Below are 24,985 nucleotides of genomic sequence, written 5' to 3' on the forward strand. Positions count from 1 at the left end.
ACCAAGTCAAATCAAACTCGGTTATATCTCCACCTTGGAAAGCGGAATGTGGAGTACCACAGGGATCACCGCTCTCACTTATATTATTCAACCTAATGATGACACCACTGGCTAAATCTCTATCCAAACAAGGCCTCAATCCATTTCTCTACGCAGATGACATCACCATCTATATTCCCTTCAAACAGAACTCACAGAAATCACCAAGGAAATATTAACAGCATGAGCATCATGAAATCTTGGGCATCGGCATTCAAGTTAAAACTCAATGGAGATAAAACCCAATGTCTCATTCTCTTGTCCCAATACAATAATGTTCCCCCCTTGGCAATTATTGCACAGGGTTCATCCCTCCCAATCTCAGACCACTTGAAAATCTTAGGCATAACAATTGACCGCAACCTAACGCTAGAAAGCCAAGCTAACAAGACCAAGAAAATGTTCCACACTATGTGGAAGCTTAAACGTATAAAACCTTAGTTTTCCAGGGATTCATTCCGCAACATGATCCAAACCAGGGTGCTAACCCATGTATACTACTACAATAGTATTTACGTAGGCTGCAAAGGTCAAATCATAAGAAAACTACAGCCAGCACAAAACACGGCTGCCAGATTAATCTTCGGAAAAACACACTTCAAAAGTGGGAAACCCCTCTAACGCTCACATAACATTCAAAATATGCACAATAGTCCACAGAATCATCTACAGACTCTCACCAGGTTACATGATGGAACTTATCGATCTACCATTAAGAAACATGATGAGAACAGCAAGAGCCTACCTAACCCTTCAGTACCCCAATTGCAAAGGTATAAAATACAGATCTTCACATGGCACCAGCCTGTCCTTTATAGGCACACAACTTTGGAACTCACTACCCAAAGACCTGAAACTCGCAAAATTTACCTACCATTTAGAAAAAAACTGAAAACACATCTTTTCAAGAAGTCTTCCCCCCTGGATCTGCCTAATTCCACACCACCATACGTCACAAAGTTCAGAAATGGAAAACAATATAACCTCTCACAATATGTTAAAATATCAACCAAAGCCGTTTATTGTACTTCTGTATTATGTACTAGACTTCTAAAAATCTAAATTTTGTAACTGCCTTTTTAGCAATATTAAGCCACATTGAACCTACCATACTGTGGGATACCAGTGCAGTAAATAAAAACTGCCTTGACCTTACCTGCCGAATAATGTGGTATATCAAGTACTGATGATAAACATATTCTATGGTTGTCAATTTGGCTCTTAAAAAAGCCAAAAGCTCCAAATCTCTCTTCTCAGTGCCCCCCGTGAAGGGATGCTAGGGTTTTAGAATGAAAATGTTTCAAAGCGCTATGCTAGCCTCCTGCATACATTCTTACCCAGCTCTTCATGAGCATGCACTTTAAGTACTTAGTGAAAAGTGTGGCAGAATTTGCAGGCTGTACCAACTGAGAAGGCAGCAGAGGTCTGCCAGTTGGTTGTCAAACAGAGGGAGTGCTGCAAGCCACAAGGCTAGAGCCAGCCTTGGATGCTTTAGCATCTAGGGCCTCAGCTACAGGTATTGGGAGTTCAGGAGAAGCTGGCAGATATCCTCTGCTGAAGCAATGATCTCTTTGGTGACCAGGTGAAGGTAATAAACCTTATCAAGAAGAGAACAGATACCATCAAGTCACTTACGTAAGTACATAAGTATTGCCATACTGGGAAAGACCAAAGGTCCATCAAGCCCAGCATCCTGTTTCCAACAGTGGGCAACCCAGGTCACAAATACCTGGCAAGATCCCAAAAAAGTACAAAACATTCTATACTGCTTATCCCAGAAATAGTGGATTTTCCCAAATTCCATTTAATAATGGTCTATGGACTTTTTCTTTAGGAAGCCATCCAAACCTTTTTTAAACTTCTCAAAGCTAACTGCCTTTACCACATTCTCTGGCAACGAATTCCAGAGTTTAATTACACGTTGAGTGAAGAAACATTTTCTCTGATTCATTTTAAATTTACTACATTGTAGCTTCATCGCATGCCCCCTAGTCCTAGTATTTTTGGAAAGCGTAAACAGACACTTCACATCTACCCACTCATTTTATAGACCTCTATCGTATCTCCCCTCAGCTGCCTTTTCTCCAAGCTGAAGAGCCCTAGCCGCTTTAGCCTTTCCTCATAGGAAAGTTGTCCCATTCCCTTTATCATTTTCGTACCTTTTCTAATTCCACTATATCTTTATTGAGATGCGGCGACCAGAATTGAACACAATATTCGAGGTGTGGTTGCACCATGGAGCGATACAAAGGCATTATAACATCCTCATTTTTGTTTTCCATTCCTTTCCTAATAATATCTAACATTCTATTTGCTTTCTTAGCCGCAGCAGCACACTGAGCAGAAGGTTTCAACGTATCGTCAACGACGACACCTAGATCCCTTTCTTGGTCCGTGACTCCTAACGTGGAACCTTGCATGATGTAGCTATAATTCAGGTTCCTCTTTCCCACATGCATCACTTTGCACTTGCTCACATTAAACGTCATCTGCCATTTAGACGCCCAGTCTCGTAAGGTCCTCTTGTAATTGTTCACAATCCTCCCGCGATTTAATGACTTTGAATAACTTTGTGTCATCAGCAAATTTAATTACCTCACTAGTTACATCTCTAGGTCATTTACAAATATGTTAAAAAGCAGCAGTCCCAGCACAGACCCCTGGGAATCCCCACTAACTACCCTTCTCCATTGAGAATACTGACCGTTTAACCCTACTCTGTTTTCTTACCTTTTAACCAGTTTTTTTAATCCACAATAGAACACTACTTCCTATCCCATGACTCTCCAATTTCCTCTGGAGTCTTTCATGAGGTACTTTGTCAAATGCCTTCTGAAAATCCAGATGCACAATATCAACTGGCTCACCTTTATCCATATGTTTGTTCACCCCTTCAAAGAAATGTAGTAGATTAGTGAGGCAAGATTTCCTTTCACTAAATCCATGTTAACTTTTTCTCATTAATCCATGCTTTTGAATATGCTCTGTAATTTTGTTCTTTATAATAGTCTCTACCATTTTGTCCGGCACCGAAGTCAGACTCACCGGTCTGTAATTTCCCAGATCTCCTGTGGAACCTTTTTTAAAAATTGGCGTTACATTGGCCACCCTCCAATCTTCCGGTACCACGTTCGATTTTAAGGATAAATGACATATTGCTAACAGTAGCTCCGTGAGTTCATTTTTCAGTTCTATCAGTATTCTGGGATGAATACCATCTGGTCCAGTAGGTTTGCTACTCTTCAATTTGTAGAACTACCCCATTACATCCTCCAGGTTTACAGAGAATTCATTAAGGTTCTCCGACTCGTCAGCTTCGAATACCATTTCTGGCACGGGTATCCCACCCAAATCTTCCTCGGTGAAGACCGCAGCAAAGAATTCATTTAATCTTTCTGCTACGGCTTTGTCTTCCCTGATTGCCCCTTTTATTCCTCGTCATCAAGCGGTCCAACCGATCCTTTTGCCGGCTTCCTGCTTTTAATATACCTTTGAAATTTTTTACTGTGTGTTTTGGCCTCCAACGCAATCTTTTTTTCAAAGTCCCTCTTAGCCTTCCTTATCAGTACTTTGCATTTGACTTGACATTCCTTATGCTGTTTCTTATTATTTTCCCAGCCCACTTCCTCTGACATCTTCAGGAGGTACTTGGGCACAGGACAAAGAAAACTACTACTACTCAAAGGCAAAGGGAGCCTCCTTTCTGCCTTCCCAGTTGGCCCAGAGCTCTCAATCCCACCCAAGGCAGCAGAGATTATGAGGAGCCAACATAGACTTCATTCTAGTGTCCAAAAATGACAACAAATATGATTGTTCTCAAAATATATACTTTTTAGAGCAATAGTGTATTATACATTTACTTATAAGGAAACTTCAGATTAAAAGGAGGCTCCCATTTGAATAACCCCTGGACATAATAGCAAAAATTCTTATATTGTTTGAGTCTTGCTTGATGCATCTGGGAAAATTTCGCCCATATAGCTTCTTCTCTTTAGATTTTAAATACTGTTGAAGCAAAACATCTGTATCGGAGCTTGTAATGAAAACCACAACTAATATTGGCCAAGGAGTCTCTTGTCATTTCCTCCAGCTTCCAAAGAATTTGTCAATTCTCCATTTCTAAACCCTCCACTATGTGTCTCTGTGTAGGCAGAAAGTAAGACCATGCTAGGCTGCCTGGGCCCGTCTTTCATTTTTTTCTGATATATGGAAGACTTGACCAGATGTAATCCAAGATGATGATTTTAAATGTCATGCCTGATTTAAACCCCTAATTTTGGCAGCTGTGTTTTTTTTTTTTTTTTAAGCTTTAGCCGTTTTCCTCACTTTATATCATAGTGCCTTTATGATAGTTAAATGTTAATCTCAATACAACTGATTCTGTTAGATGACTAACATTCATATGGATGATATTTAAAGTATCCTTTATTAGAGGTTGTTTCCTCAGCGACCCTCCAGACCTTTCAAGACGCGTGGGTTATGTCCTCCTACCAGCAGAGGGAGACTGAGAAAACACTAAGCTTTTGAAGCCTGTATATATAACCTGTGCAGAACCTCCACTAGCCAGTATTTTCTCAGTCTCAGCAGAGGTAGCAGTTGACAACCTGTGCAGTCTCCAATAATCTGGTGAGGTAGTTTGTCATTGGGTCGTAGGATTTTTTCCTTCCAAACTTTATTCTGTTGCAGTACCCTGTACGTGTGTGTGTAAAAAAAAAAAAAAAAAAAAAAAAAAAGTGCTTTGGGGCCCTGGGTCTGGTGGGGCCCAGTTTTTCCCCCTGGGGTGTTACACCTATGTTTGGGTCCCTCCCCCTGTGCTGCTCTCTATTTCTGTTTGCTTGGCAGCTTTGTGCCTCGGCTGCTTTCTCAGTATTGTAGCCTTGAGTGCCTTACAATTTCCAGATGCCAGAATTAGAGTACTGTGCCTTTAAGGTCAGTTATTCTATTTCGTTTTGCTTGGCAGCTTTGTGCCTCGGCTGTTTTCTCAGTATTGTAGCCTTGAGTGCCTTACAATTTCCAGCTGCCAGAGTTAGAGTACTGTGCCTTTAAGGGCATTTATTTCTTTATTTTCAGCGGACCGAACGGGGGTTTTTATTCCTTGCTGGAACGAGAGAGCAGCGCTTTCTCCAGTGCTTTTGCAGTGTGAGTGAGTTTTTGGTTTGGGGCGTTTGCGGAACAGCTTTTCCCTTCCCTCGTGGTTTATGGCGGCCCAGCTCCTCCGATGTCGCGCGTGCTCGTGGCGAGGGGTAGAAGCGCCAGGCGCTCAGTGTAGCTTTGCGGTGCACCTATAAAGGTGGCTGCGGCACCCCCCGACTTGACCGCGGAGGGATCGATGGTGTCGGGAGTCTCCGGGTCAGCGGGAGCGTAGGCAGGGCCGCTGTCAGCGGGAACAGCCGCCATCTTGAGTCTGACGCGGCCCGTGGAGCCGGCTGGTTTTGGGCCTGCGGCCTCCGTTTTTGGCACAAAAGGGCCTAATGACGGTCCAGGAATGGTGGGCTTTCCTCCAGATTTTGTCTGGACGCGGTATCAGGCCTGGAGATCGGGACCCCCCCCCCTCCCCCCCCCAATTGGAAGAGGGGGCTATTTCCGTCTTGGCTGAGAGACCACGGTTAGAGTGGTCAGAGGACAGGCAATGTTTTTCTCCTGTAGCTGCAGAAGCTGCGCTTAGTGATCTGGGGGAGTCAGATGGAATTGACGGCTCTCAGGAGCAGGATTGTTGGATTCCTGGAGAGGATCCTTCAGTAGTGCGGATTTTCCATAGAGATGAGTTTGGTCCTGAGGTGGCTTTGGGGGAAACTGTCCAGGATCCGTTGGTGAAGGGCATTCAGCGTCAGGCGTGATCCTTCCCTATGAACAAGGATCTCCGGGAGATGATTTGTCAGGAATGGGATTTGCCGTGTAAGGTGGCAAAGGCAATGGCGAGGCTTTATCCCCTCCCTCAGGACGATAGGGATTCCTTTAAGGCTCCCACGGTAGATGCAGTAGTGACGGCAGTAATTATAGCTACGGCTATCCCGGTTGATGGAGGAACGGCCCTCCGTGATCCTCAGGATAGGAAGTTGGGATCTTTTCTCAAGCGTAGTTTTGTTTTGTCGGCTCTAGCCCTGCAGGCCTCGGTTTGTGGGGGTCTGGTAGCTCGGGCATGTTTTCGTTGGGCCGAGAAGCTCCTGGATGATTCGGTAGATGTTGGTTCTTCTGGGGGTCAGGAGTTAGCCGACTTGGACATGGGTTCATCCTTTTTGTCTGAGGCTTTTATGATTTGTTGCCTACTTCAGACAAAAAATATGGCTATGGTTGTGGGTCTCTGCCACTTAAGGGAGCTATGCTCTTTGGAGAAGATTTGGACAAGTTAGTGTGAGGTCTTAGTGATACCAAGGTTCTATGGCTTCCAGATTTTCGGCTCAAGGCAGGGGCCAGAACTAGTTCCTCTCTGGGACGGTTTAGGGAGGCTCAGCGGTATAGGCCGGGCAGATCGAGTGGGACCTACCCCTAGCTGTCTGTTTGTCCAATTTAGATTGTAAGCTCTGTTGAGCAGGGACTGTCTTTTCATGTTAATTTGTACAGCGCTGCATAAGTCTAGTAGTGCTATAGAAATGTTTAATAGTAGTAGGACCTCTAGGGGTCGTTTTTTCCAGCGCACACAGTTCTTTCGTGAGAGTCGTCGCGGAGGGCGTGGCTTTTCCGCGGGAGGTTAGTATTCAGGCCACAATTCCCAATGAAGGTGTGCGGGCTCAGGCTCTGGTGCATGTTGGGGCTCGGCTGAGTCTGTTTTACCAGAGTTGGGCCCAAATCAGGTCAGATCAGTGGGTTCTCAAGGTGTTTCGAGGCGGATGTGCGCTGGAATTCGAAAGCTGTTCTCCCGAAGTGTTTCTGGAATGCCTCTGTCGGTCTTGGAGCAAGAGGGCAGCAGTGAGGGACACTCTGCGGTGGCTGCTCGCGTTGGGAGCCGTGGTTCCTGTTCCTTCAGATCAGCAACGCTCAGGGTGCTATTTGATCTATTTTGTGGTCCACAAGAAAGAGGACACTTTTCGTCCCATTTTAGATCTCAAAAGGGTCAATGCGGCACTCAAGGTGCCCTCTTTCCGGATGGAGACGTTGCGGTCGGTCACTGGTGCGGTCAGGAAAGGAGAGTTTCTCACTTCCCTGGATTTGACGGAAGCTTATCTTCACTTTCCTTTGTGCAGCCTTTTGGTTCCAAGTTACAGGGTCCGATTCGTCGGTTCCTTGCAGAGAAGGCGCCGACGGCCCGTACTTATCGTCAGGTCCTGGGCCTGATGGCGGCGACCATAGAGGTAGTTCCGTGGGCCAGGGCGCACATGCGTCAGGTACAGTCAGCTCTGCTCAGTCGTTGGTCCCCTCTGTCGCAGGACTTGGAAATGTGTTGTCCACTGTCGGTGGCCCCTCGTCTCAGTCTCCGCTGGTGGCTCAGTCTGCACAATTTGGGAAAGGAATGCCGTTGGAGTCCCCACGGGGGCTGGTAATGGTCACGGATGCCAGTCTGCAAGGTTGGGGGGCACATTGTCTCAGTCAGGTAGCTCAAGGCCGGTGGTCTCGGGCAGAAGCAGAGTGGTCCATCAACCGGCTGGAAACTCGGGCCATTCGGGTGGCGCGCCAGGCCTTGACGTCGGTGGTTCGCCACAAGGCAGTCCGAGTGCTCTGTGACAATGCCATGGCAGTAGCATATGTCAACCGTCAAGGGGGGAACAAAGAGCCTTGGCGGCGCAGTTGAACTCATCTTCAGGCTCTCTTGGCAGCGCATGTGGCCGGGGTAGGTCACATAGATGCAGATTATCTCAGCAGGCACACTCTAGATCCCAGAGAGTGGTCTTTTCTTCGGTCAGTGTTCCAGTGAGTTGTGTCGGTCTGGGGACTTTCGGTGATCTTAGCGCAACGGCTCGCTATGCGCAAGTTCAGAGATTTTTTTTTTTCAGTCGCTGAAGAGACCCTTGAGCGGAGGAAATCGACACTCTTCTGTTGCCTTGGCTTCGGGAGTGACTGTATGTGTTTCCTCTGTGGCTGTTAGTCGGTCGAGTAATATAGCGCATCGAACATCACTCCGGTCGGGTGATTCTGGTAGCTTCGGATTGGCAGCGTCGACCATGGTATGGAGACCTGGTGCGGTTGGCAGGGGCGGCGGCCCTGCCTTTGTTGGGATCAGTTCTGTGTCAAGGCCCGATAATCATGCCGGATCCGGCTCGGTTTTCGCTTATGGTTTGGCTCTTGAGCGGCACAAGTTGAAGAAGGGGCTTTCGTCCAGTGGCTTTGCTACGATGTTGAGTTGCCGTAGACGATCCACTTCCTTGGTGTATGTCCGGGTTTGGAGAATCTTTGAGCAGTGGTGTGAAGACCATCGAGTTCGGCCGTTTCACTCTTCGGTGGCGGAAGTTTTGGAATTTTTGCACGATGGTGTTGATAGAGGTCTGGCCTTGTCTACACTGAAGGTTCAGGTGGCAGCTTTGTCATGTTTTCGTGGGAAGCTTCAGTGAAAGTCCTTCGCGTCTGTGCCTGAGGTAGTGCGTTTTTTGAAGGGTGTTAAGTTGCTGCGTCCGCCTCAGTGACGGATGGTGCCTCCGTGGGATTTGAAGCTAGTTTTGGATGCTTTGATCAGGCCTCCGTTTGTGCCTCTGGTATCGGCATCTTGTAAGGATTTATCTTTAAAAGCGGTCTTGTTGGTGGCGATTACTTCAGCATGGAGTGTTTCAGAGCTTCAGGCTTTGTCTTTTAGGGAACCATTTTTGTCCTTTTTGAGGGAAAGGTTTCGTTGCGGACGGTGCTTTCCTTTTTTGCCCAAGGTGGTTTCCGAGTTCCATGTTAATCAGGTCATCTCTCTGCCAGTGTTGGGTGATATGGCTGGAGATTCGGAGCAGCGTGGTATTGCCAAGCTGGATGTCAGGAGAGTTTTGAGTTGTTATCTCTCTGGAACTCAGGACTTCAGAGCCTCTGACCGTTTGTTCGTTCTTCATGGTGGCCCAAAGAAGGGTGCAGCGGCTCCTAAGGTGACCATAGCACGGTGGTTGAAGGAGGCGGTTGCATCTGCTTACTTGGTGAAGGGTCCTGTGGTGCCTAGGGGCTGGTCTGCTCATTCCACTAGGGGAATGGCAGCCTCGTGGGCGGAGAATAGTATGATTTCTCTGTTAGATATTTGTCGGGCTGCGGTTTGGTTTTCGTTGCATTCCTTTGTGAAGCATTATAGGATTCCTGTGCATGCAAAGGACGAGGTGCGCTTTGGGGCAGCAGTTTTGACCTCTGGCCTTAGTAGGTCCCTCCATAAGTTAGTTACTGCTCTGGTACGTCCCACGCGTCTTGACCGGTCTGGAGGGTCGCTGAGGAAGGTGAAATTAGATCTTACCTGCTAATTTTCTTTCCTCTAGACCCTCCAGACCGGTCAAGAGCCCGCCCTGTCTGTATTGGAGGCCAGGAGGTGTATTTGTTGGATAATTCTTGGCTGCTGTAAATTGTTGTTTCTCTAATTGCAGACTGTTTATTTCTGTTTTGTGATAGGAGTCCGGGACAGGTGGGGCTCTTCTTTGATAGTCCACCTGTAGAAGCCCAACTGTTTTATCAAAGGCAAAGGAACATGTTTCCGTAAGAGCAAGCGGAAGATGTTTCTTGTTTTTGCAGTTTACTGTGACCACGTACAGGGTTGCTAGTTGTTGTTAGTGTTTTTTGTTTCTCTGCTTTGTCAGGGGTATACTGGCTAGTGGAGGTTCTGCACAGGTTATATATACAGGCTTCAAAAGCTTAGTGTTTTCTCAGTCTCCCTCTGCTGGTAGGAGGACATAACCCACGCGTCTTGACCGGTCTGGAGGGTCTAGAGGAAAGAAAATTAGCAGGTAAGATCTAATTTCACCTTTTTACTCAAAGATCTTGATCTTCTGCATTTTGAATTAGCTTTTACTGTGTAACAAATCTAGCATTGTCCACATCTTTGAGACACTTTTATATGATTACTACACTGCCATGATCTGATTATTCTCAAATCAAATGTTACCAAAGTTGGTGAAAAACACCTAGGACCCTTTCACTATGCTTTCCTTAAATTGCTTTAAGAAAGTTAAACAGAAAACAACCTGAAAAATGTTTTCAAGCTTTCTAAATTTAAGCAAAAGGAGTAGTCATCAGCCCTAAAAGAAGTTTGACTGCATTATCCTGCTTATTGATGGATGACAGATTCTCTGTAGGTAAGATAATGCAACCATACAGTTCTTCCCACCATCCCCTTCTACATTTAAGAAATGTAGCTTTGTAAGTAAGGAATTGCAGGGACAGTGCTCTCGTACATACCCACAACTTTCTAGAGGTTTGTGGGATAAGGGAGACCAAAACCTGTCCTAGATATATTGGTCATTAGCAGTTTAGCTACTTATTTCTGCAGAGAACCCCTGCTACAGGTAAGCTTTATTGCCTTCTAAGTCCCTAGACTTCTCAGAAGTTGTGTTGATGAGGAATTTTTCTGTAATATTAACTTTTTTTTCTCCTTTCACAATATTAGATTTTTTTTCTGAAAATTAATCTGAATCTTGTTTGTCAAAATATTTTGCAAAAAGTTCAGAAAGTTAGATGTCCACATTGTTGGTCAGGTTTTGAACAGAAGCTAAATCAGGGTAAGTAGGAGTGTGGCATGTCTCTGGCACATTTTTAGAGAATCGGTTTGGTGAGAAAGTAAAACTGCTTCCTAAAAAATGTAGCCCGCTAATAACCTAGAGAAATGGAGAGCATTTACCTTAAGTAGGTTAATCTGAAGATCTGCATTCTACACCAACAGGTTGCCTCAGATCCAAACATTGTTATTGCAAAGATGGATGCCACAGCCAACGATGTGCCTTCTCAATATGAGGTCCGAGGGTAAGTGCAGCTTTATCAGAAGATTGGATGACCTAAGATTTTACATCATATGTAAAACACTGAAGGCTTTTTTTTTTGGGGGGGGGGGGGGGGGGGGACCAAAAGAATATGACTTCTGCCTGAATAGGGGCGGCGTTCTTGGGTTATCATCAATGTAATCTGGTTGTAATGCCTGAATCAGCAGCTGTGCTCTATTATTGCATAGCCCATATTTTCAACTTAAATTCTGGCAAACCTTTTACTAGATTTGGTAATTCACAACTGTGTAGATGTTTTACATGCTTGGCTCCTTAACATGATGGACACTTGTCAAATGTACAGTATAATTTAAATGCCTATGGTATGCATTTGCCTATGGTAAAGAGTAAGGAACCCTACCTGTAGGCTCCTAGCTTAGAAAAAGCATTAAACCTATTCTGTTTTGTTACAGGTTTCCCACAATTTACTTTGCTCCAGCAGGTAGTAAGCAGGATCCGAAGAAATATGAGGTAAATTTCAGGAGTTAGTCTCGGTTCATAATATAGCAGGATTTAGAAGTGCTGCTTACAGCATTAAAAAAGTGTCAGAACTAATGGGACTTGAACATTCTCACTAATCAAACCTAGGTAAACTCAGCAGGGCTGAGACTGCACATACAGTGGGGGAAATAAGTATTTGATCCCTTGCTGATTTTGTAAGTTTGCCCACTGACAAAGACATGAGCAGCCCATAATTGAAGGGTAGGTTATTGGTAACAGTGAGAGATAGCACATCACAAATTAAATCCGGAAAATCACATTGTGGAAAGTATATGAATTTATTTGCATTCTGCAGAGGGAAATAAGTATTTAATCCCTCTGGCAAACAAGACCTAATACTTGGTGGCAAAACCCTTGTTGGCAAGCACAGCGGTCAGACGTCTTCTGTAGTTGATGATGAGGTTTGCACACATGTCAGGAGGAATTTTGGTCCACTCCTCTTTGCAGATCATCTCTAAATCATTAAGAGTTCTGGGCTGTCGCTTGGCAACTCGCAGCTTCAGCTCCCTCCATAAGTTTTCAATGGGATTAAGGTCTGGTGACTGGCTAGGCCACTCCATGACCCTAATGTGCTTCTTCCTGAGCCACTCCTTTGTTGCCTTGGCTGTATGTTTTGGGTCATTGTCGTGCTGGAAGACCCAGCCACGACCCATTTTTAAGGCCCTGGCGGAGGGAAGGAGGTTGTCACTCAGAATTGTACGGTACATGGCCCCATCCATTCTCCCATTGATGCGGTGAAGTAGTCCTGTGCCCTTAGCAGAGAAACACCCCCAAAACATAACATTTCCACCTCCATGCTTGACAGTGGGGACGGTGTTCTTTGGGTCATAGGCAGCATTTCTCTTCCTCCAAACATGGCGAGTTGAGTTCATGCCAAAGAGCTCAATTTTTGTCTCATCTGACCACAGCACCTTCTCCCAATCACTCTCGGCATCATACAGGTGTTCACTGGCAAACTTCAGACGGGCCGTCACATGTGCCTTCCGGAGCAGGGGGACCTTGCGGGCACTGCAGGATTGCAATCCGTTATGTCGTAATGTGTTACCAATGGTTTTCGTGGTGACAGTGGTCCCAGCTGCCTTGAGATCATTGACAAGTTCCCCCCTTGTAGTTGTAGGCTGATTTCTAACCTTCCTCATGATCAAGGATACCCCACGAGGTGAGATTTTGCGTGGAGCCCCAGATCTTTGTCGATTGACAGTCATTTTGTACTTCTTCCATTTTCTTACTATGGCACCAACAGTTGTCTCCTTCTCGCCCAGCGTCTTACTGATGGTTTTGTAGCCCATTCCAGCCTTGTGCAGGTGTATGATCTTGTCCCTGACATCCTTAGACAGCTCCTTGCTCTTGGCCATTTTGTAGAGGTTAGAGTCTGACTGATTCACTGAGTCTGTGGACAGGTGTCTTTCATACAGGTGACCATTGCCGACAGCTGTCTGTCATGCAGGTAACGAGTTGATTTGGAGCATCTACCTGGTCTGTAGGGGCCAGATCTCTTACTGGTTGGTGGGGGATCAAATACTTATTTCCCTCTGCAGAATGCAAATAAATTCATATACTTTCCACAATGTGATTTTCCGGATTTAATTTGTGATGTGCTATCTCTCACTGTTACCAATAACCTACCCTTCAATTATGGGCTGCTCATGTCTTTGTCAGTGGGCAAACTTACAAAATCAGCAAGGGATCAAATACTTATTTCCCCCACTGTATCATGCACTTTGGCTTCATATTTGCTTTATAGTAGCTTTAATAAAAAATGTTTCTCTAAAAACAGTCATGTGAAAATGTTCAGGTATCCCTGGTCAAGTTGTATATTTCAGTGGCACAACTTCTGCAGCTGTAATACATAAGCACATAGTGATACAAGAGGAAGAGCCAAAAAGCAAAACATTTATACGTAGCAGTTTTTGTCATTTTGTTTAAAAAGTTAAATATTGCTTTAGTTGCATAGTTACTGTGGCAACTGTGTGTGTGTTACAGGTTCAAAATAATGGCTATGGTGGGTGCAAAAGTTGGGACATACCTTCTAACTCTTTCCTATCACAAATACTCTTTGGTCTCCCTTATATGCATTACATTTTTTAAAATCACACAAACTTTCAGTAATCAGGTCTAGAGACAATTATGGCTATTCTCAAACCTTCATCTTTTTCCTGTAAATTCTTCCTGGGTGATTAAGTATATTTTGGATTGTTTTGCTGAGAGCTTCAGCCTTTTTCCAGCTTGTTCGCTTATTTAGTTGTTCATTCTTCCAACTGTACAGTACATGCATAGGAGCCAACTTTTCTAAATTATTTGGGGTGCTAAGCCCAGTACAAATACCCCTCCCTGGACAAATGCAATGAATTTTCTCAACATTGGGTGTGCTCAAGCACCCACAGATCCAATGACTGCATGTACCATTGGCTGTATGTACCATTGGCTGCCACACAACTGAAAAGCAGAATGGTGGTTTCTTTAAATGCTTATTTGGTTCCTCCAGATGTGTGTTGGCAAATTATTTCGTGGGTGAAAGCACTTAGAATTCCAGACTTATGTATTTTAAATGAGCATAAGAATGTAAGAACATAAGAATAGCTATATTGGGTCAGACCAGTGGTCCATCTAGCCCAGTATCCTTTTTCCAACAGTGGCCAATCCAGGTCACAAGTGCATGGCAGAAATCCAAATAGTAGCAACATTCCAAGCTACTAATCTCGGGATAAGCAGTGGCTTCCCCATGTCTGTCTCGATAGCAGACTGTGGACTTTTCCTCCAGGAACTTGTCCAAACCCCCTTTTTTTTTTTTTTTTGAACTCTGATATGCTAGCTGCAGTTACCACATCCTCCAGCAATGAGTTCATAGCTGAAATATTCATTGAGTGAAAAAAATATTTCCTCCTATTTGTTTTAAAAGTATTTCCATGTACTACTACTATTTAGCATTTCTATAGCGCTACAAGGCGTACGCAGCGCTGCACAAACATAGAAGAAAGACAGTCCCTGCTCAAAGAGCTTACAATCTAATAGACAAAAAAAATAAAGTAAGCAAATCAATTAATGTGAACGGGAAGGAAGAGAGGAGGGTAGGTGGAGGCGAGTGGTTACAAGTGGTTACGAGTCAAAAGCAACGTTAAAGAGGTGGGCTTTCAGTCTAGATTTAAAGGTGGCCAAGGATGGGGCAAGACGTAAGGACTCAGGAAGTTTATTCCAGGCGTAGGGTGCAGCGAGACAAAAGGCGCGAAGTCTGGGGTTGGCAGTAGTGGAGAAGGGAACAGATAAGGATTTATCCATGGAGCGGAGTGCACGGGAAGGGGTGTAGGGAAGGACGAGTGTGGAGAGATACTGGGGAGCAGCAGAGTGAGTACATTTATAGGTTAGTAGAAGAAGTTTGAACAGGATGCGAAAACAGGGAGCCAGTGAAGGGTCTTGAGAGGGGTAGTATGAGTAAAGCGACCCTGGCGGAAGATGAGACGGGCAGCAGAGTTTTGAACAGACTGGAGAGGTGAGAGGTGACTAAGTGGGAGGCCAGCAAGAAGCAGATTGCAGTAGTCTAAATGAGGTGACAAGGGTGTGGATGAGGGTTTTGGTAGAGTGCTCGGAAAGAATGGGGCAGATTTTACGGATGTTGTAAAGAAAGAAACGACAGGTCTTGGCAATCTGCTGGATATGAGCAGAGAAGGAGAGAGAAGAGTCAAAGATGACCCCAAGGTTTCGAGCTGAGGAGACAGGGAGAATGAGAGAGGCATCAACAGAAATAGAAAACGGGGGGAGCGGGGAGGTGGGTTTGGGGGGGAAAATGAGAAGCTCGGTTTTGGTCATATTTAATTTCAGGTGGCTTTGAGACATCCAGACAGCAGTGTCAGACAAGCACGCTGAAACTTTGGTTTGGATGCAAGGTGAGATATCAGGAGTAGAAAGGTAGATTTGGGAGTCATCAGCATAGAGATGGTAGGAAAAGCCATGGGATGAGATTAATGAACCAAGGGAAGAAGTGTAGATAGAAAAGAGGTGGGGACCAAGAACAGAACCCTGAGGTACGCCGACAGGCAGAGGGATAGAAGTAGAAGAGGATCCACCAGAGTGAACACTAAAGGTGCGGAGGGAGAGGTAGGAAGAGAACCAGGAAAGGACAGAGCCCTGGAATCCAAGTGAGGACAGCGTATCGAGAAGTATGCTGTGATAGACAGTGTCAAAAGCAGCGGAAAGATCAAGAAGAATGAGGATGGAATATTGACCTCTGGATTTAGCCAGTAATAGGTCATTGGAGACTTTAGTAAGCGCAGTTTCGGTTGAGTGGAGAGGGCGAAAACCAGATTGTAGTGGGTCAAGAATAGCATGTGAGGAGAGAAAATCAAGGCAGCGGCAGTGAACAGCACGCTCAAGTAATTTGGAGAGAAAAGGAAGGAGGGAGATGGGTCGGTAATTAGAGGGACAAGTAGGGTCGAGTGAAGGCTTCTTAAGGAGAGGTGTGACCACAGCATGTTTAAAAGCAGCAGGGACAGTCGCAGTGGAAAGTGAGAGGTTGAGAATGTGACAGATAAAAGGAGTAAGAGCAGGAGAGATGGCATTAAGAAGGTGGGTGGGAATGGGAACAGGTGGTACATTTTGAGGAAGAAAGGAGAAGTGTAGTTTCCTCAATAGTAACTTCAGGAAAGGAGGAAAGGGAATGAGGGGAAGGAGAGAGAGATGGGAACGGACTAGTGGAGGGAGAGGTGGTGAGGTAACTTCATTGCCGGTGCTGGGAGGCGGGGCTGGTGGTTGGGAGGCAGGGCTAGTGCTGGGCAGACTTATACGGTCTGTGCCCTGAAAAAAACAGATACAAATCAAGGTAAGGTATACACAAAACGTAGCACATATGAGTTAACTTGTTGGGCAGACTGGATGGACCGTACAGGTCTTTTTCTGCTGTCATCTACTATGTTACTATCCACCTTATAATCGAAAGAGAAAAACGCCCATATTCCGACCTAAATCGGGAGATGGACATTTTTCTCTCGCGGGCGCCCAAATCAGTATAATCGAAAGCCAATTTTGGGCGTCTTCAACTGCACTTCGTCGCAGCAACGAATAAAGTTGACGGAGGCGTGGCGAAGGCGGAACTGGCGTGGTTATCGGCCGAGGAGAGATGGGCGTCTTTAGCTGATGATCGAAAAAAAAAGGCATTTTTACCGCGATTTTGGGTCACTTTTTTTGGACCCTTTTTTTTTTTCACGAACAAGTCCCAAAAAAATGCCCCAACTGACCAGATGACCACTGGAGGGAATCGGGGATCACCTGCCCTGACTCTCCCAGTGGTCACTAACCCCCTTCCACCAAAAGAAACCCACTTTACAAACTCTTTTTGCCAGCCTGTATGCCAGCCTCAAATTCCATACCCACCTCCATGACAGCAGAATGTGTTCTATCCTCTGACAGCCTTTCCCTGGTTCTGATGTGGGTCGCTGGTGAGTGTGACACCTTTTCTGTTAAGGGCACTGCAGAGTCACATCAGCAATGCATTGTGGTGGGTGTAGGGTATTGGGCTCCGTGATTCCACTAGCTTGTGTTAAATGCTCATGATGTTGGTAGTTGGTAGGCTCTACTCCCATGGTGCTTTTCCCTCTGCTTACTGGGTCAGAGTGTGCCCTGTTTTGTTTCCGGTAGTCCATGAGGTAGTGGCCATTTTTGTAAGCCAGTTTTAGATCCTGTTCATGTGCTAGCCACGTTATAGCACTTAGTTCTTACCTTGAATGTTGCTGAAAGAGGGCATTGTACACCATTCTGCCAGCTCAGACCTACTGCGAGACTCGTTGCCAGTGGGGCACAACCTCTGATCTGCAGTTAACTGTGAGTAAACGTGCTTATATTCAAATAAAGGACATTTTCAGCTAGATTAGTTTTCAGGTGTCAACTGCTATGGTAAGGTTATACACCAGCAACAAGCCCTGTCCCTGGAGCACTTTTAGTGGGTACTGCAGTGCACTTCAGGCTGGCAGACCCAGGCCCATCCCCCCCCCCCCCCCCCCCCCCCACACCTGTAACACTTGTGGTGGTAAATGGGAGGCCTCTGAAACCCACTGTACCCACATGTAGTTGACCCCTTCACCCCTAAGAGCTATGGCAGTGTTGTACATTTGTCCCTCCCACGACCAAATGGCTTGGATTAGGACGTTTCTGAGCTGGACGTTTTTATTTTCCATTGTCGCAAAAAAAAAAAAAAAAATGCCCAGCTCAGAAAGGACCAAATCCATGGCATTTGGTCCATCCAAAACGTATTTTCGAAACAAGATGCCCATTTTTTTCGAAAATACGGTCTGTCCCGCTTCTTCACGTACCCATTTTCGGACATAGACGCCCATGGAGATGGACATTCGATTATGCCCCTCCACGTCTTCATACTTTTTGAAATAATGAAAAATCGAATCACTTTTACCTGTTCTACACCACTCGGGATTTTGTAGACCTCAGCCATCTCTCTTCTTTTTTTTTTTTTATAATTATATTTTTTATTTTATATTTACATATTTAACATAAATGTTACAGCAATATCTCTACTTAAGATTACAAGAAAAAAATAAAAATTATTCAGAAAAGTACTTCAGCTTTGTCCACATAATTTGGATCCAAGAACAAGGAAAAGAACATACAAAGTAAAGAAATCATCAATAGAGCAGTGGGCAGATTGACACAGCCAATGTACAGCTAATCAATTATTGGGTGTGACCAGGGCATCCCTAGTGTCTTCTTTAGAATTAACAAATTCTATCAGTTTTTTAGGGTCAAAGAAAACATAATGAGTTGAATTCAAAGTCACTAAACACCTGCAAGGAAATTTCAAAACAAAAGAACCATCAACATTAAGAACTCTGGATTTAATAGCCAGAAAGTCAGATCTTCTTTTCTGTTTCCCTTGCTAAATCTGGGAAAACCTGTATTTTAGCCCCTAAAAAAACTGCATTCATATGACGAAAGTACATGCGGAAAATATTATTTCTGTCCGGCTCTAAGGCAAATGTCACTAGAAGGCTTGTCCTTTTCGTTATTACTTCCAGAGAGCTTTCTAGGAATTCAGTCAGATTTAAATCAGGTTGAGACCTCTCAAACACTGATCTTTCCTCTAGATCCTCCAGACCGCTTAAGAGCCCACCCAGTGTATCGGACAGTTCAGTATGATATTTTCTTTAGACTTCAGTTGCTGATATTTCTAGTAGCTACTGTGATTTGGGTCCTGGAGTTTTACTAACGGCAGTTTGTAGTACCGTTTGTGCCCATCTGCAGTTGAATTCCCCCGTCTTAAGGAGAGGAGATCCGAGTGTGGATTCAGTGGTTTTGTTTAGGTGGAGGTGTTTTGTTCCTCTGCTTTGTTACTGTTTTACTGGTTAGTAGAAGGTCTGCACAGGCTACTTGTATAAGAAGTTTGTGTTCTCAGTCTCCCTCTACTGGTAGGCGTGCATAACCAAAGCGTCTTGAACTGTCTGGAGGATCTAGAGGAAAGAAAATTAGCAGGTAAGGCCTAATTTCACCTTTGTAACCCACATAGCTGCTGTTGTAGCTCTAGGTGGGATATAACAAAATCAAAGGTTATAAAAAAAAACACTAACAGCTCAAAATTCTTTGCCTTACAAATAGCCTGTAACTATCATGGTTCTTAGATGGTCTCTGATGTTCTATAGGTGGTCATTTCTTAATCATGCCTTCAAATCTTGCTAAAATTTTACACATCTGCTGAGTGTTGGTATAAAGGTAAATAATTCTATAATTGATGTCTGATAACCTCCAAGATATGAAGTTGAATTTCTTAACTGGTGGGACTGTGACTTTCCACTGATTCTCAGAATGTAAACTTGATTCAGCTATATTCTAGGACAGCTGAGAGCCCATTAAACTGCAAAAATGTGTTTAATTTTGTACCCTGTGGAGATCTGCTTCACATACAGACTGACTGAATTAATTTGATGAGGGTGTCTAAATGTTTATATACAACTGTTTTTGATCTTCTCAGATCCATGGTTTAGGGATATCTATACTTATGGCTTTCCTTTTTCACTAGATGTCTCAATGCTGTAACATAAAATACTTTGTCCCGTACGTGAAGGTGTTTCATATCAATCTGAAATAAGTCACTAAGGGAGTCCTTTATTAACAGGGAATAAAACATCTCTATTGTGTGATTTGCTGTAGGGTCTATTTTATTCGTATGAGTCCTGCAGCAAATAACACTAGGTAACATCACATATATTGGTAAACACTTTAAATGGTGAGCACTGTTCATGAAGTGTATGCTGTCAAGAAAGAGGGGAAAGAAATAGTCAGGCTTGTATGTTCACTTTTTTACCATTCTTTTACCTAAGGGTGGTCGTGAGGTCAGTGATTTTATCAGCTACTTGAAGAAAGAATCCACAGTCCCACTCAACATTGTGGAAGAAGAAAAATCCAAGAAGAAGAAGAAACAGGAATTGTAAATCCTAGCAAGAAACCAAAAGCACTGTTTTTTTTTGTTTTGTTTTTACAACAGCCAGAAATTGAATGTGAGGGAGCACTTTGGGAGTATCTGTGACATATAGGAGATGTGGGCAAGAAGGGGGGGATGCATTCCATCCAGAACCAGTCTCTTAAAATAAGACTTCAGCAGGAGACTCGTGTGATTAGATATTTGTCTCATTTACTTTCTGTATATGAAATTCCTTAGAGATGCACTGTTGGAGATTGTCAAGGACCAGTTTTTGTGGTTTTGGGAATTTGCTTTTTCCATCAGAGATGGGTAGGGTGGTTATTTTCTATTTTTGTTTTTGTACATTTGGAACAATTAAAATAAATGAATCCCCTTTAAACCCAAACACATTCTTGTTATGTGCTTGAAATATTACGTTATTGGATACTGCCTAAGGCAAGGTGTCTTTTCCATACCTGTTTTGATGTCTTTGGGTATTTTCATTCTGGTACTGTTTCCCAGGATATTTTCTCCACATATGAGCAGCAAAAGCTGATTTAGGCATTGTGATCGTCATAGGGAAGCATTTGAGTGCTGCTTTCATTCAGTTGGTAAGTGTAGAGCAGCTATGGGTGAGCTGCTGAACTCTCACACACTTGAAATTTTGGCAGCAAAACTCTCTATAAAATGTAACTAAACTTGAAAATTTCCGTCCAAGCCTTTAAATGGTCTGACAACAGAAGACAACTTGAAGTATTAACCTTCCTTTGGCATGAAGGGGGAAACGTGCTTTTGGCAGTTAGTCTGCGGTGTCTTGTATTGATGTTAGAGGTGGTATCTTAATCACACTAAGCAGTTAAAAATATTTTTATACTTGGAGGGATGTTTGTCCAAGTTAAAGCAGTCTGTCAAGATTTTGAGCAATTGACTGGAAAAAAGCACTGAATATGATATCTAGTAGAACACAGCACCTGATCCTTGAGGTTGAATTTGTTTTCAGGTTATTGTGGAAACTATAGTACCATTGTTGAAGCCAATATTAAGTATGTCAAGTCTTCATGCCTTTGTACACTTTTCACTCTGTTTAAAAAAAAAAAAGTTTAAAATGCATAAGTAGTTTTTCACTTATCTACACAATATATTCTATACTTAGTGTTTTAATTGCATGAGTCTCGACCTGCTTTGTAAAAGCAGACTTAATTTAGCTCTTTCTGATTAGAGCCTAGATGTGTCTACTCACAGTTAATCCATATACTGGATAAAAACTCAAGCTATTTATTCTATGAAAAGAATTTGAAGCAAAGGTCTAAACATGCTGAACACAAGAGCTGTTCAGAGGTTCAAATTGGAGGAAGGCTATAAGAGGAGAGGTGTAGCCTAATGGTTAGAGCAGTGGGCTGAGAACTAGGGGCACCCAGTTCAAATCCTACTGCAACTCTGTGATCTTGGGCAAGACACTTTATCCTCCATTGTCTCAGGTATGCTCTGAGCCTTCCAGGTACAGAAAAGCTACTGAACCTGAATGTACACAGCTTTGAAAGCTTTTGGGCTTGTAGGCAGTATATAAAGAATAAGAAATTTTTGAATGTTTAAATATCCCTTGGGGCAATTTTGGGTCCATTATTAACAGTTTGACACCACAAAGATACTATCTCAATCTTTCCAAAGTCAGCCATGGGTTAAAAAAAAAAAAACAGCTGAGGAAAATCACACTGAGGCTTAAGAATACTTTAAAAACCTTTAGGTGTCTCCTGGCTGAGACAGAAGGAAATGATAGGCCTAACCATTTCCAAATTCTTATCCAATAATTTAAGTCCTGGCTAAGCAAAAAAAAAGCACAATAGGCCACGAGTGGATTGGCATCTAAACTTTAATGAAGGGCACAATATGGGTGTGTTTGTGGAATACCTGTCAGGTGTCAGTCATACAGTCTGTTCTTAAAATATCAGCAGGAATTGCCAATACACAAAGGTAAGAGCAAATTGTCTCAAATAAGAAAAAATACTGCCAAGGCTGTAGAGTGTCAGGTTGATTGTCTCAAGTTGTGCCCATCTCAGGTCTTCTGTATTTCAAATGATAAAGCAATGGTGGACAAGGAAATCCCATATGCATCTGATCTGTAAGATTAGGAAAATATATTTTTATCCAAACTTGGATAATCATAATTACCAAATACAAGCATAACTATGAAACATGAGAAGAAACTTTTACTTTAAACATGGAAGTATGCATCGAATCATTGTGCTTTCATATTGACTAAACTTTCAGGTGAGACTCTAGAATGGTCTAGTAGGACTAAATGAAAGAATTATCAGTTAAGACAATTTCTCCAAGAAAAGAGAATATGGGGCTATAAGTAAAATGTCCAGCTATCTCTGAGGAATGGACCCACAGACTTTCATTGGGTGGAACAGGAGGCTTCATAAGTTAAGGCTCCTTGCTGGGTCCCTTATCTAGATGAAAGGAAGCCTGATATGATTGTAACCTATAAAGACAAGAGATAATCCACACTACTGGAAGACAAGCAAAACAGGCAAAAAGGTAGGGATGGACCATGGTTTTCCAGCAAAAAGAAGTGGCTCAAAGCATAGTGTCAAGATATCTTTAATCACAGTAGTCAAACGTTTCTTTCATTCTCCGAGGACAAGCAGGCTGCTTGTTCTCACTGATGGGTGACGTCCACGGCAGCCCCTCCAATCGGAAACTTCTCTAGCAAAGTCCTTTGCTAGTCCCCGCGCGCACCGCGCATGCGCGGCCGTCTTCCCGCCCGAAACCGGCTCGAGTCTTCTTTTGTCCGCACTCGGTACGGTCGTGTTTCGCCGTGTCGAGCCCCGGAAAGTCGACCTCGCGCGTCCAAATTTATTTTGACGTGTTCTTTTTCTTCGGAAAAGTCTTTAAAAGTGTCGGGAAGTGCTCCGGAAACCCCCCCCCCCCCCCCCCCCCCCCCCCCCCCCGGGTTTCGGGCCAACCCCTTCCCATACTTCCAGCTTTTTGCCCCGATAAGTTTTCTTTCGTCGTCGGGGTAGGCCTCGGTCGAGATTTTCTCCCTAAAAAATTTTTTGGTGCTCTTTTTCCGTCATTTCGGATTTTGATTTCGCCGGCGTGATTTTTCCGCCCATGACATCGAAGCCTTCCAGCGGCTTCAAGAAGTGCACCCAGTGCGCCCGGGTAATCTCGCTCACTGATAGACACTCGTCGTGTCTTCAGTGTCTGGGGGCCGAGCACCGCCCTCAGAACTGTAGTCTGTGTTCCCTGCTTCAAAGGCGGACTCAGGTAGCGAGATTAGCCCAGTGGAACGTGTTGTTCTCGGGCTCTTCGTCGGCATCGGCACCGGGATCTTCGAGTGCATCGACGTCGTCAGCGTCCAGACCATCTTCCTCGGCCGCCACTGCATCGAGTGCATCGAGGCATTGGGCCTCTGCATTGGCGCCAAGGTATCGGGCGACTGCATCGACGTCGGTGGTACCGGGACCTCGTCTGCTGATGTCGTCGGACGGTGGTGCATCGTCAGCAGTGCAGGTGAGGGCTGTCCATTCCCCTGCTGGTGGCGGTGAGCCTTCGGGTGGGTCTCCTCCTACCCTGAGGGCTCCTGCGGTACAGCCCCCCCCGAGACCGACCTCCTTCGGCCTCGGCCCCGAGGAAGCGACGGCTGGATTCTACGTCCTCCTCGTCGGTGCCGGGGAGCTCCGGTGACATGCTTCGGAAGAAGTCGAAGAAGCATCGACACCGGTCGCCTCCCCGCGTCGGCACCGAGAGCTCTGGGTCGCCGAGGGAGTCGGCACCCAGCAGGCATCGGCACCGAGAGGACCGCTCACCCTCTGTTCAGGAGGTGTCGATGCGCTCCACTCTGGACAGCCCGGAACAGCCTCCTCGCCCGGAACAGGTTCTGACGTCTACGCCTGCATCGACCTCTTTGCCTTTCTCTGCAGCCGCTCTGAACGAGAGCCTCCGGGCCGTTCTCCCAGAGATTCTGGGAGAGCTGTTGCGCCCTACCCCTCCGGTACCGGCGGTGCTTGCGCCTCCGGTACCGTCGAGCGTGGCGCCGGCTGGCCCATCGCCCGGGGTGAGGTCCCCGACGTCAGTACCGCGTGCGGTGCCGACTGCGGCCACCTCCCAGGAGGGCTCCCCGACTACGTCGGCGGAGGGAGCTTCGCCGATGCGGGCGAGGGAGTCTACCTCTCGACGCCCCCATCGTGGACGTGGCTCCACGGAGTCGAGCCGGGCGAGGTTGCAGACACAGGTTCGTGAACTTGTGTCTGACACCGAGGGTGAGGCCTCGTGGGAGGAAGAGGAGGACCTCAGATATTTCTCGGACGAGGAGTCTGAGGGTCTTCCTTCTGATCCTACTCCCTCTCCTGAAAGGCAGCTTTCTCCTCCTGAGAGTCTGTCTTTCGCTTCCTTTGTCCGGGTGATGTCTACGGCCATCCCCTTCCCGGTGGTTGTGGAGGACGAGCCCAGGGCTGAAATGTTTGAGCTCCTGGACTATCCTTCTCCACCTAAGGAAGCGTCCACTGTTCCCTTGCACCATGTCCTAAAAAAGACATTGCTTGCGAACTGGACCAAGCCACTAAGTAATCCCCACATTCCCAAGAAGATCGAGTCCCAGTACCGGATCCATGGGGACCCAGAGCTGATGCGCACCCAGTTGCCTCATGACTCTGGAGTTGTGGATTTGGCCCTAAAGAAGGCTAAGAGTTCTAGGGAGCATGCTTCGGCGCCCCCGGGCAAAGACCCTAGAACCTTAGACTCCTTTGGGAGGAAGGCCTACCATTCTTCTATGCTCGTGGCCAAAATTCAGTCGTACCAGCTCTACACGAGCATACATATGCGGAACAATGTGCGGCAGTTGGCGGGCTTGGTTGATGCTCTTCCCCCTGAGCAGGCCAAGCCTTTTCAGGAGGTGGTCAGGCAGCTGAAGGCGTGCAGAAAATTCCTGGCCAGAGGGGTATATGACACCTTTGATGTTGCGTCCAGGGCCGCTGCTCAAGGTGTGGTGATGCGCAGGCTCTCATGGCTGCGTGCCGCCGACCTGGAGAATAGACTCCAGCAGCGGATTGCGGACTCGCCTTGCCGTGCGGATAACATTTTTGGAGAGAAGGTCGAACAGGTGGTAGAGCATCTCCACCAGCAGGACACCGCATTCGACAAGTTCTCCCGCCGGCAGCCTTCAGCATCTACCTCTACAGGTAGA

General features: G+C 45.4%; 1 protein-coding gene across 1 annotated transcript in view; it reads left to right on the forward strand.

Annotated features, from left to right (window-relative positions):
• Positions 1 to 20,200, forward strand: part of PDIA3 (protein disulfide isomerase family A member 3) — a 105,672-nt gene extending 85,472 nt beyond the window's left edge. Inside the window, exons 11-13 of the mRNA XM_030189641.1 lie at positions 10,802 to 10,881; positions 11,312 to 11,369; positions 19,715 to 20,200. Of these exons, the coding sequence (XP_030045501.1) occupies positions 10,802 to 10,881; positions 11,312 to 11,369; positions 19,715 to 19,825 (249 nt within the window). The 3' untranslated portion in view covers positions 19,826 to 20,200. The remainder of the gene's footprint in view (positions 1 to 10,801; positions 10,882 to 11,311; positions 11,370 to 19,714) is intronic.
• The last annotated feature ends 4,785 nt before the right edge of the window (positions 20,201 to 24,985 follow it).

The sequence above is a fragment of the Microcaecilia unicolor genome, chromosome 1 (assembly GCF_901765095.1).
Source record: "Microcaecilia unicolor chromosome 1, aMicUni1.1, whole genome shotgun sequence".
NCBI classification, from domain to species: Eukaryota; Metazoa; Chordata; class Amphibia; order Gymnophiona; family Siphonopidae; genus Microcaecilia; species Microcaecilia unicolor.